General features: G+C 39.2%; 1 protein-coding gene across 1 annotated transcript in view; it reads right to left on the bottom strand.

Annotated features, from left to right (window-relative positions):
* Positions 1-594: 594 nt before the first annotated feature.
* Positions 595-13,244, bottom strand: part of Lmbrd1 (LMBR1 domain containing 1) — an 87,104-nt gene continuing 74,454 nt past the window's right edge. The window contains exons 13-16 of the mRNA XM_042265628.2: positions 12,698-12,847; positions 10,613-10,691; positions 1,938-2,029; positions 595-1,567 (exon numbers count right to left, since the gene is read on the bottom strand). Coding sequence (XP_042121562.1) covers positions 1,454-1,567; positions 1,938-2,029; positions 10,613-10,691; positions 12,698-12,847 — 435 coding nt within the window. The 3' untranslated portion in view covers positions 595-1,453. The remainder of the gene's footprint in view (positions 1,568-1,937; positions 2,030-10,612; positions 10,692-12,697; positions 12,848-13,244) is intronic.

Here is a 13,244-nt window from a genome sequence, read left to right as displayed (position 1 = left end):
TTAATGGCCTCTGAACAGCCATAGTCTAAGGCACCGGGGTGAGGACTTCAACATGTGAATTTGGAAAGGACACTACTCAATGATAGCACGGTAAATGGCAGTGAGAACAGACAAAGGGAAGGAAAGCCAGGCAGTAAAAAGCAGCAGGACGTTATGGTGAGCTTGGTAGACAAGGCTGTCCTGAAGGGCGGGATAATCGGGGAGCCCGATTGACAGGGAGCCTGATTTGCCAATACCAAACCAACAAAATAAAAACCAACAAAGGGAGGCTTAGTGTGCCTGTAATGGGCTTCAACCCAGCTCAATTACAGCAGTAATGTAGATTACCCATAAGTACAACTCCAGAGTTTGGGGAAAAGTAATGAGATCGAGGCCAAGAGACCGTCCACCTGAGACTGTAAACTTAGGGGCAGAAGAGACTGGCATCTAAAGAGCAAGGTGAGGGAGCAGAAGCCAAGGTCAACGTGAAGGTTCTAGAAACTCATCAGGTGAAGCGAAGATTCAGCTGCTGACCGGTTAACTCTTACGTCTTCTCCAGAAGATAAAGGTCTTTTACTTCAAGCAGAACGGTAAATACTGTTCAATGAGTTCTAATTGACATTAGCAAGTTAGATTTTATTTTTCACCACCCAGAACACATTCAGAATATTCCATTATGTCACATTTCTTTCTTTTTCTTTTATAAGTTTCCAAACAGCAAATGAAAAAATAGGTGAGAATGATATCATATATCTTAAAACTCTTGGTAAACTCAATTTTCTGCATTCATTATTCTTGATATTTCCATTTACGATAATACAAATTTCAAAGTCTTCTATAAAACAAGTACTATCTACATTGATAAATGTGCCCTAAATATTCCTGTGGAGGTAGCAACTCTCTCAATGCATTAAGATTTGAACAATTAAACTTCTAACACATCTTAGAATACCATGGTCGTAAGCAGTTTAATAATTTTTCATGAACTCTACTTGAGTTAGACTATAATTTTATGGACAATATTGAAAATGAGCTGCCCATGAGAGCTGCGCTTATCCACGAGCAATATTATGACACTCTGTTCAGCCTATCAGAGGAAGACACTTCAAAGTTTCACATTATTCCAGAGACCCTAAGGCACAAGACAAGTGACTTCTTATGTTCTTAAAAAGCAACAAAGGGGATGTAAATTCTGCAGGATTTTAATAAATTTAACACTATTATACAATAAAGAAAATTTCCACAAACATTCCCTCACAAACCTGGAAATATGGTATTTACATAGTATTATTATAGCAATTTTGTGTTAATCTATGATACAATAATGTTACTTCAGAAAACATAAAAAATATAGTTCTTTTTAATGGCCATGCTCTCATTTTTGATGAAAGCTAGACAGTTCATCCTAATGTTACTTGAAAATGCATAACACATGTTCAGCCAGCTTCATGAAGCCCTTAGGGCAGAAGGCTGTTCACACGGAGTAGGTAGACGGCTCGTCGTCACTCATGTCCGAATCGTCATCCACTCCTTCAATGACTGACTTCTTCCCTTTACAGCAGGAGACAATTAATCCAATCAAGAATACCTGGAAATTCAAACACGTGGTGTTACGAAAATCTGACCACTTAAGCAAGCACTGAAAACCCAGTAGCTGGAGTCAGAGGGACGGCTCAGAGGCTAAGAGTTGTTCTTCCAGGGGCCTGAATTCAGTTTGCAGCACCCACATACAGCAACTCACAACCTCCCATAATGCCAGCTCCTGGAGATCTGACCCTCTTCTGGGCTCCACAGCTACCCAGCACACATGTGTTATTCCCTCACACACATACAAATTACACCTTGAAAAACCTCTCAATGGCAGTATTGAGATTCAAACAGACTACTAGCTACACAAGAGCTTATACATGTAACTGTGTAAGGGAAGGCCTAGTCATGCTTGGGCTACCAGTACTTACCCCAAGAAAGGCCCAGTTACCAAAATAGTATGCAGCACTGAAGAACCAGAACTTGTGGAGGAATAAGTATGTGCGGGTAACAGTACATTGATCTACAAAAGCAAAGAAATGATTATGTTAAAGCTGTAAACCTTTGCAATGACTCATCTTGAATCTAAAGTACTGTTAACCAAAATTATCGGCTAAAACAAGGATAGACAGTGAATGTTCCAGAGAGGCTGGGGTCTTCCCCCACACCTACTCTCAATCACAGCCAGGGTTAAACTGCCTGCTATTATGATATACAAAAAATGAATATCAATATTATAAGTTTGATCCTAAACATAGAAATTTTATTGGCAAGTTCAATTTATTTGAAATAAAGAAATAAGTACAACTTGCAGTGCCAGACATATAAAAGAAAAAAGGCTCTCTCATCAGGAAAAAGAATGAGAGTAATCAGATACTTAGCGGACATTGCACTTTTTAAAGGAACCCATTCTCAGGACAGCTCATACTGGAGAGGATTTTCCTGTGTTCCCCATCCCCCTCAGAGCACTCTCCTGAAAAAGTAGTCGGTTCCCCTAAAGAAATACCATTATCACTGTTTACAGAGATGGCTCCTGTTGGAATTTAGAATTATAGCCTCAATAAAAAACAATTCATTTATATGTCTCCTTCAAATAAAATGGGAAAGCAGACTGGTTACTGTGGTGGATGTTACACTCACATTACCCACTACATTATATTCATTATTGCCATGAAGTTACAAGACACAAACGCATCAAGGAAAGGCTGAGGAACTATTTCCAGCTCCCCAGCAAGGCATGGCAGCGCAGCAGGACACAACTGTGTGAGACACAGGTTGCTGCTGCTCACAGGGTTTAACAACCTCCCTCACTTCAGGGGGCCTTTATTCTCCAGAACAAAACATCCTTACAAAGCACCTTCTTCTCCATCCATCAAGAGAGACAGTATGACTTCTACATACTTCTATCTGAAATGGGCAAGGGCCAAACATCCTATATGCAATTAGGAGTTATTATCATGTAATCATGCTGATTAAGAAAACAGACCTTTAATTTGTATTTTATGAACTGTCTTCTCAGCTTTAATAATGCTAAATGTCATTCTTTTCTTGAAACAAAATTAAGCAGGGAGTTCTGCTGTCCATTTAATATTATTTACAGGGTTTAAAAGACTTTTCTAAATTTTACGGCTGACACACAGTTTTCCGAAAAAGTAGAAATTAGGTTATATTGTATGAGAACACAAGACCTGTCCTAGAGATACGTTATGCAAATATTTAAATAACCCAAATCTCATTTTCTCTGACCCTTTCCACTGTATCTCAACATGCATTTGTGAATTGCCCAATACCAATCTTCTGACAGGGAAATACGCACTCAGCAGGGACACAATGTCCTGCATCTGCCCAGGAGGGTTACCAGTGAAATTCCCATCTACTGCCTCCCCACGATCCTGTCATATTCCTTCGCCTTTTGTGAGAACCATGTTTGCTGAGTTTTAGACAGGTTCGGCTGATCTCCGGATTCTCCCACCTCAGACTCCTGGACGCTGGGATTACAGATGTGCACCACAGCTGGCTCCACATACTTCTTTGCCCTCCTACCTGTAGCACTCAAGACCACGGTTTTAAACTGGGTGCTGGGGGTCAGCGCACCAGAGGAGACACTAAATACGAAATTACTTCTCATTCACTCTGCACCTACAACATTTTACTCTCTCTTCAATTATATAGTTATTCCAATGGCTATCATGCTCTCTTCCCAGAATCACTACACAGACTAAACAAAGTCTATCAAATGGGCTGGAACATAGGAAAATTTGTTTAAAACTGAAATGATTGTTCTTCATGGTCAACTAGACTGGATTTGGGATCTTCCAGGAGACAATCTCTGGATGTACCTGTGAGTTTGTTTCCAGGGAGAAGGAAGGAGAGGGCTAACTGAAGGTGGGCATCACCTTCCCCTGGGCTGGTCCGAGACTAAAGAAGGAAAACAGGAGGTAGCCAGATGAGCACCGCCTTTATCTGTTTCCTGACTGCGGACAAAAGTGACCAGCCGGCAGACCTGACAGAAGTGACCAGCCCGCACACCTGACAAAAGTGACCAGCCCGCACACCTGACAAAAGTGACCAGCCCGCACACTTGACAAAAGTGACCAGCCCGCACACCTGACAGAAGTGACCAGCCCGCACACCTGACAGAAGTGACCAGCCCGCACACCTGACAGAAGTGACCAGCCCGCACACCTGACAGAAGTGACCAGCCCGCACACCTGACAGAAGTGACCAGCCCGCACACCTGACAGAAGTGACCAGCCCGCACACCTGACAGAAGTGACCAGCCCGCACACCTGACAAAAGTGACCAGCCCGCACACCTGACAGAAGTGACCAGCCTGCAGACCTGACAGAAGTGACCAGCCTGCACACCTGACAGAAGTGACCAGCCTGCACACCTGACAAAAGTGACCAGCCCGCACACTTGACAAAAGTGACCAGCCCGCACACTTGACAAAAGTGACCAGCCTGCACACCTGACAAAAGTGACCAGCCCGCACACTTGACAAAAGTGACCAGCCCGCACACTTGACAAAAGTGACCAGCCCGTACACCTGACAAAAGTAACCAGCCTGCATACTTCACCACCATGATGGAAGGCAACTCTTCTTAGATCTAAGCCCAGACCCTTCCCCCTACACAGCCTTCATCACTGTAATGAGAAACACAGCTAAAGTAAAATTATTTAAAAGCAAGGACAGGGTCTCCTCTGGCTAAGTGTTACATGAGCCTTACATACAGTATAAAACTATCTAGAAAATGTCACTCAAAAGTCTCAACATGAATGGCAGACTAACAAAGAAGAAGTTCTATTCATTTCCACACTACAGGACACTTAGGGAGTTGAAACCTGACTGAATTAGAAATCTCAGGGCCAAGAGAGGGATTACAGGACAGCAGCTGAGCCGGCAGAAGCCAGTGCAAGTGAAATCAAATCATTCTTCCCCAGAGCCCTAATAATCCACTCAGTGACATTTGAAACTAGCTTAGACCGGATTACTTGGCCCACCACCAAAGCTGGAGCTTCAATATTTTCCCAACCACATTGTTTACGTGCTCTCCACTTTTAAAGGTGTGCCTTTGATGCAAGCTTTCTAAAATTAAGGTCAGTGCTCGGCTTTGGTGCTAAACAAAACAAAACAAAACAAAAATGAAGTTTCCTAAAAATCCATACACAAGCATGCATTTGTTATCTGCTATGTTTAGTTTAGTACACAGAGTGGCATGTACTCAGAGAATAATGCTTGTCAATTAGCTCCTTGCTCATATTTCATCCCAAGGGATGATTCCTCATTGAACAAAGGGAGGGAGATCCTTGTTTACCATCTGCCAGTGACCAGCTGCTCACCTGAATCAGACATCTTGCACATCTCTAGCTCTCTAAGTTTTCGGAGGAAGAGACAGTAAAACAATTTAACTTTCTTTGACCATCAAATCAATTTAAGGATGGAGAGATGGTGCAGTGGGTACAGCGCATGCTGTTCGGGTGTGAGGAGCTGAGTTTGGGGTTAAAACCAAGAGATCAGAAAAGCAGAAAGAAGCCAGGCACATTCTCACCACTTGGAGATCCTCTAGATGATAACAGACACAAATGTACCAGGGATGATACACACATTTAAATTTGGTTATGTTGTTGCTGATTTGGTGGTGGGGGCAGAAGGTGGCTTTAAATTTTTGTTTTGTTTTGAGATTGTTTTGTTTTGAGACAGGGTCTTGCTATATAGCCCAGGCTGGCCTTAGATTCTCTATGTGGCCCAGGCTAGCCTCAAACTCACAGTCATCCTAACATGACAGGCTAATAGCTTTCTTCCATATCTATAAGACAATATTCTAACATTAGAGCTGATCACATGAAGAAAACAGGCTAATAGCTTTCTTCCATATCTATAAGACAATATTCTAATATATATATATCATATTAAAACTTCACAAATACTTCTGGTCATGATGAAAACCTAATGGGCTAATACACAGTACCCAACTGTGGCTTTTAGAAGCTATTAAGTTATATATTTAGCTGTAATAATAAGTTACATTATATTATGAAGTATAATAATAAGTCACACTATTAATTCTCTATCTATAAAGGAAGACCCCCAAACCACAAGTTGACCAGATTCAGTAATAACTTTAGTAAGTGCAAACAGGTTGTTAATAAGAATATTTTACATACTATCAAAAACAATGCAAAACTTTCAGCAAATATGTTCTAATTAAGACTCAAGCTAACAGTGGTTACTCTTACAGCCTCACTATTCTAGAGGCTGAAGCAGGATGACTGTGAGTTTGAGGCTAGCCTGGGCCACATAGAGAATCTAAGGCCAGCCTGGGCTATATAGCAAGACCCTGTATCAAAATAAAACAATCTCAAAACAAAACAAAAATTTAAAGCCACCCTCTGTCCCCACCACCAACATTCTGGGATTAAAGGCGTGCACTACTACACCCAGCTACATGTCAGCATTTTTAAAGCAGGATATTTTCTATGTAACTATAGTACAGGTACAAAAGCCTAGAAATTTACCATTGATAGGACATGTTTTATTGTGTGTGTTTTCCACCTGTCCCTTATCTCAGGAATAGGACTTTCTTCTCCACTAGAGGGTACAATTCAGGACCATGGACCACATTTGAGCATATCTCTTTAATATTCTTACTTTTTGTTTTGTTTATTTGTTTGTTTATTTTGTTTTCGAGACAGGGTTTCTCTGTGTAGCTTTGCACCTTTCCTGGAACTCACTCTGTAAACCACGCTGGCCTTGAACTCACAGAGATCCGCCTGCCTCTGCCTCCTGAGTGCTGGGATTAAAGGCGTGCGCCACCACTGCCCTGCTAATATGTTCTTACTTTTGTACCAATTTCTCCCGTTACCTTTTACGACACTGGCATTTTGAAGCACCAGGCTAATTACTGTAGTTTGCTCTTCAGTCTGGCTTTGTCTGATATTAATCCACTGAGTCACGTTCTCCAGTGTTGTGAGGCTGTCATTTCATGAGGTGCACACAGCACCTTTGCTCCTCAGCGATGCTGATTGTGATTGCCTGATGGAGATTTTGTCCAGTTCTTCTGAGGTATAGCTATTATTTTCTTCTTTACAACTCACTCAATGTTGCTTTAATCTTAAGATATCTACACTGGGTTTAATTTCAGTCACTCCTGTTATACTTATCTCTAAATATTTGATTAGGGTCATTTGTAAATCTGTTAGGGATTTATTTATTCAGTTTTAGCTTGTTGCCTGCTGGAATTTTGAGCTTGTTTTATTCCTTCCCTCCAGTTAGCCCCTCTATTATGTGTCGACAATGCCAACATGAAGTCTGTGCAAGTCTCTCTCTATACTCACTTTCCTGGAACCTCTCATTAGCACTGTCTTTTCTGGTGCTTCCAGACTGTGTCAAGTTGACAGTGAACACTAATACACATAGAGAATTAAGACTATATTCATTTTTGAAAAACAAACAAACAAACAAAACTCCTCAATAAGAATTGGTTAAATAGTAGGCTCCGAAATGTCTTTTAGTATACATCTGTATTAAAAATTAGATTTCCGGCCGGGCGGTGGTGGCGCACGCCTTTAATCCCAGCACTCGGGAGGCAGAGGCAGGCGGATCTTTGTGAGTTCGAGGCCAGCCTGGGCTACCAAGTGAGTTCCAGGAAAGGCGCAAAGCTACACAGAGAAACCCTGTCTCGAAAAACCAAAAAAAAAAAAAAAAAAAAAAAAAAAAAATTAGATTTCCATACAATTATTAAGAGTACTTCAAAGCTACATTATGATAGGGAATTTCCTTCATTTTACAATTTCTTTCCTTTATTCTCTAGTACCATAGCTTAGTATATTCTATGAGAACTGCATTCTCAAAGGCTCAAGGCTTTCTCATCACTAAGAACTTTGCTTCAAGCATCTACACCACTAACCACTGAACAGGGCATTTTCTTGGGTACTAAAATGCTAGTCTTCTGTTTCCTCTCTTATTTTCCAACCTATGTCTCTCTAATGACCTAGGGTTACCTGTCTGTTTCTGTCAGTCTCTTTATATTGTATGTGACTTCCATTATATCTTTGGTTGGAATAAGTATTCCATTTTATTTAGAAAGAAGTAACAAAACTTTATTTTTAAAATTTAAAGGACAAATGATGCAATACTGTTGGATTTCCCCTCTCTCTTAAATGAAACAGAAAAACATATTAAATGTAGAGGCAAAAACAAGACTTGGAATCTGGCTCCTCAGATTAAAGCTTAACGCTCACCCTATCTGCCCAGCTCTTCTGGCCTTCTCTCTCAGAATCCAGTCTGCATCTGCCACAAGGAGGAAGTGATTGTTCAGGTAGCATTTCTAGATGTTTTCTTCATAATATTATGGCTAATACTTCTAGAACTGTTTATAATTTGTGTGGCTCTTTTTGGCTTTCTTCCCATTTTTATGATTTCCATGCAAAAAATGTATGAGTACGGATAAATTCTCTAATCCTAATCTAGGTAGTAGCTTAGATAAATGGTTTCAGGGCCACAGGTCACCTTGTGTCTGCTGGCAGAGAAAATGGCTTGGCAAATTTTATCTATGCAACCTGGATTTTTGAACCATCCCTGGATGATAGGCTTATTTACTATAAAACATAGTGATCCATCTTTCTACAGTAAGATTCAATGCACAACTATTCTACTAACTTCTTTTAACATTAGTATTAGTCATGCAAGTATTTCCCATTTTTCCTTTTATATCTCCTATGTATATTATCATGTTTTAAAATTCTGTCTACTTGGCTATTTAATAATTCATCTAGTTGGGATGGCATATCAATTTATACCTTAGTGTTTGAGTGTACAACCCTACAGATTATCTGATTTCTTTTAAGGCTCTGCTCTGCTATGTGAGCAAATACACTAAACAAAATGAACACACAAAAATGAGGTCTGCTTTACGGAGATGATTACATGTTCAGCTACTCTAACATCCAAACGAGACAATGAATTTACTTCAAGAAAGCTCCAAATAATTGAATGTGACAGCAGCGTAAGATTTTGTGTGTAGGGATTTCTAATGTTAACATTTGGGAACATGGTATTCTCCAAACCTGAACTTGTACCTTATTTTCCATCTTAAATTCGAGCCTCTAGGTCACATGCTCCCAATCCACCCAATTACTGTTTGAAGTCAATGATATCAGCTCTGTCGACTGATTCAAGAAAAGCACAGACTGATAATTTCTTCTCTTTCCCTATGCATACTTATCTCCATCATTAGCTTATTTTTAAACAAATTCTTCCATTGTTTACTTCATGGTCCAATAAATCCTGGTGGACAGTCTGAACTTACACTTCATGGAAAACTGAGATAATGAGATATTAATGGTACTTCCTGCTAACCCTCAGATCACAGTAGTTACTTATCCAGCTCTGTAATCTAGAAAAAGTGGTAGTCACATTCTGTCTTGTGTTCTGTCTTGAATGTCTTTAGTGCCATATCCTCCAGAACTGGGTGACACAGGACCATTATTCATCCTTTCTAACATTTTTCTTCAACCTCTTTTTTTAAAAATTCTATCCCATTAACTTCTAAAGCCTCTTGTAATCTAGACAACAAAACCCTTCTTTCTGCATGCTTGCCTTTTCTAGTTTTTAATCTACATCTCTTCCAGTCTCTACCGTGAATTTCAGAAATGACTTAGGTAAACATCTTCCTTACTTCATACTCCTCTTTACTCAGCTAGTTTCCTGAGCATCGTTAAAATTTCCTGCTTTTCATTCCTCTGTGTTCTCTTTTTATGCTCTCCTTGGGAAAATGATGTTCTGAGTTCCAGTCTTCATTCCACTGTCAGCCCCTCTCTTCAGTTCTTAGCACACATGACCAAATGTCATGAGCTCTTTGAATGTCCCTTAAGATACCTCCAGGCACCTCAACACCCATTACCCCCTTTCTAATTGTACCAATGTCTTTCATCTCCCACTTTACAGTTTACTCAAGTTTTCCCATCTGTCTTGAGTCACTCTAGAATTCTTCCTTCCCTAATTTACTTCCATGCTCTGATCTCAAATTCCTTTTCTATGTAACTATCAGATTCAACTTTTAGAAAAATAAATTATGAAATAGGGTTGGGGATTTAGCTCAGTGGTAGAGCACTTGCCTAGCAAGTGCAAGGCCCTGGGTTCGGTCCTCAGCTCAAAAAAAAAAAAAAAGAAAAGAAAAGAAAAAAAAAAAAAAGAAAAATAAATTATGAAATAACTTCTATGTCCTTACTTAAAACTTTCTTTTTGTCACTTTCATAGACTTTTTAGGATCGCATTCCTAATTCTGCAATTTCCTTCAGTCATCAATCCAACACTCATCTCCATGAACAAAAAATGAAATGTTAGAGTAACAATGCTTTAAACTCTTGAGCACACAACTGTGTAACTTCCCAATCATTGTCTGCATGCTTTGTTCTTCGGCAGGGGACATCTTGACCTTGAAATGCTGCTTCAGTTATTTCTAGTCCAAAAAAACGTCCCTCTGGCTATCATTCTCCCAGTCTCCACTAGGTAGAGTTAACCACACCTTCTGGTCGGGTCAGCTACCTAATGAAGTTCTTACAAATTAAAAATCCTAAGACAGTTTGACAATAGCTGCTTTACCTTCAGGGGCATCTGCATCACATCTTTTTGGCACAGAAAGCGTTGAATTGCCTTTATGGACATCAGAAGTTATATTGCTCTGAAAGATGAAAATACAATTAAAATAAAAATATTGTAGTCATGAATGTATTTGGATTAATCATATTACAAACTTTCATATTCTTTCTACTAATGGCATCTAATATTCTAAAATATTACTTTAATATAAATTATAATACAAGAAGTTAAGATAAATTCAATATTAAAGTGCTTTTGCAACACTAATTTAGGTCTTATATTAAACAATAGGACTCTTTTCAGAAGTAGCAAGATATCAAAAAAGAAAAAGGCAAAAGCCTGGACCACGGATTCCATTTGAAATTGCAGCAGTTGGGAGTCCAATGCAGAACAATTATGAAAAAAAAGAGCCCTATTCAAAAAGCATCCTTCCCTACTACACAAAAAGAAGCAGAAAAATGAGGGGTGGGGAGAAAAGTGGATGGTGAGAAGCAAAGTGGAAAGGAAGGAAAGAAAAAGGAAATAGGGAAAAATATCTTTTCTCAATACAAAGGAATAATATTCATTGCCACAAGAACATACTGAGTATCAGCTGGTAAAGCAGGTAAGCGACAAGGAGACTAGCAGAGGTGGTGCATGCGATCTTGTGATCTAGCCTGGTGTTCCCAGACTCATGTACCACACGATCGGATTTAAGTGCTCCATCTACATTATTAATCAACTCATATTCTCTTTGAAGTATCTTCTTTTTTTTTTTTTTCGGTTTTTTGAGACAGGGTTTCTCTGTGTAGCTTTGCGCCTGTCCTGGAACTCACTTGGTAGCCCAGGCTGGCCTCGAACTCACAGAGATCCGCCTGGCTCTGCCTCCCGAGTGCTGGGATTAAAGGCGTGCGCCACCACCACCCGGCTTGAAGTATCTTCTTTTTAATACTTTGCAAAACTAGAGATATTGTTGATACAAGAAGTGATGTGCATTTATTTATTTCATGTAAAAATAAACAAGAAAATGGAGGCAGTACAAGAGAAAAGAGATCCAGAGGACAGATGGATATTGAAGACCCCATTGAAGCAATGGGCAACACATGGATACAAGGTACACTGCTAGGAAGCACTGCAAGACGCCTTTAGGAAATAAACTAAACCTGGTGTTTTGAATGAGAAAGTCCACTTCCCCCAGTCCTGAGTATTAGAATACTTGGTCCTTGGCTCGTGCTCCATATGGGGAAGTTTAAGAGGTGTGGCCTTGCCTGAGGAAGTACATCACTGGGGGGTGGGAGGAGGAGGGATTTGAGAGGAAAAAGCTTCCAGCTACTCTCTCTGCTTTGTGCTTGTAGTTAAACTGTGAGCTCTCAGCATCCTGCTCCAGCCCCAATGCCTGCTGCTGCCCACTCCTTGCCATTATACACTAACCCTTTGGAACAATAAGCTAAAATAAACTCCCTTTTATACACTGCCTTGGTCATGGTGTTTTATCACAGCAACAGAAAAGTAAATAATATACTAGACAAATGTTGAATCCAAAATGGCAAAATATTTTAAATTGTCAAAAATCCAAACTTGCTACATTCAATTAAACCTAAAAAACATTGTTGGTTTTTATTCGTCAACCATATCAAGAAAACAGAAAAATAGCACCAAGGAACCCATGGTGTTTAAATGAAGCTCAATTATTCACAGATAAAATATTCAGGAAACCTCTCTCATTGAGTTACAGTAGCAATGCACAAATACGATATACTCTCTAGAACTTTTGGAAACATGTTATTAGAATCACTTAAAAGCACTATTTTTGTAGAAGCATTAGGAGTATTAGTTAATGAAGTGATGAAGAAAAGCACAATAGCTTTGTGTTATAGGATCCATTTAATGTATCTTTATAATGAAATTATGTTATTTTAAAAAGTATGAAACAAATATGTTCACAAATATTGAAAAACCAGTTTTGTCAATAATAAATTTAATAATTAATAAATAGAATTTGCTTTTAAATGTCTCTAATTTGTTTTCTTAAATTTATTTTTATTTCTTTTAGTTTTCACCAGTGTTTCTAAAATATAGAAATAATAGAATTTTAAATACCGCACTTACCTCTATTAAGTAATTTTGGCTTCCATACATAACATACTGAGGAGCAAGACTATAGATCATGTAGCTAGTATGAAGGACAATTAGCAGAAGTATCATGCACAGAAATAAGAGTGCCTGAGGCCTGGTTCGTCCTCTTCTGATCTTATATAACTGGGGAAAATAAAAAACAAACAGCGACAAGTTTCACCAAGGTTATTTTGAAGCTTGAAGTCAGGCTATTATATTATGACGACATACTGATACAGTTCCATTATTATGAAGTAAACACTAGTAACTTAAGAACAAAAAAGACCATTTTTCAAAGAAAACTTTTAGTGTTAACCTTATGTGTACTTGACAATAATGTCAGAGAACCTACGTCCCAAGGATCTTACTAAGATATTTCAGAAAATAATAAAATAAACATGGTTCACTAGTGATCACGAGCTTATTTATATATCACTGGCTTCCAGGCAGGGTTTCTGAGCTTCTTCCACAGTCCCTTCCAGCTTGTTTATAAAAGTAAGAGCTTGAACTACCTCATGTTGTATCTACAAGTTCAGAGCAT

The sequence above is a fragment of the Peromyscus maniculatus genome, chromosome 21 (assembly GCF_049852395.1).
Source record: "Peromyscus maniculatus bairdii isolate BWxNUB_F1_BW_parent chromosome 21, HU_Pman_BW_mat_3.1, whole genome shotgun sequence".
Classification (NCBI taxonomy): Eukaryota; Metazoa; Chordata; class Mammalia; order Rodentia; family Cricetidae; genus Peromyscus; species Peromyscus maniculatus.
The sequence above is the reverse complement of the archived record's forward strand: the minus strand, read 5'-3'. Positions and strand labels throughout refer to the sequence as shown.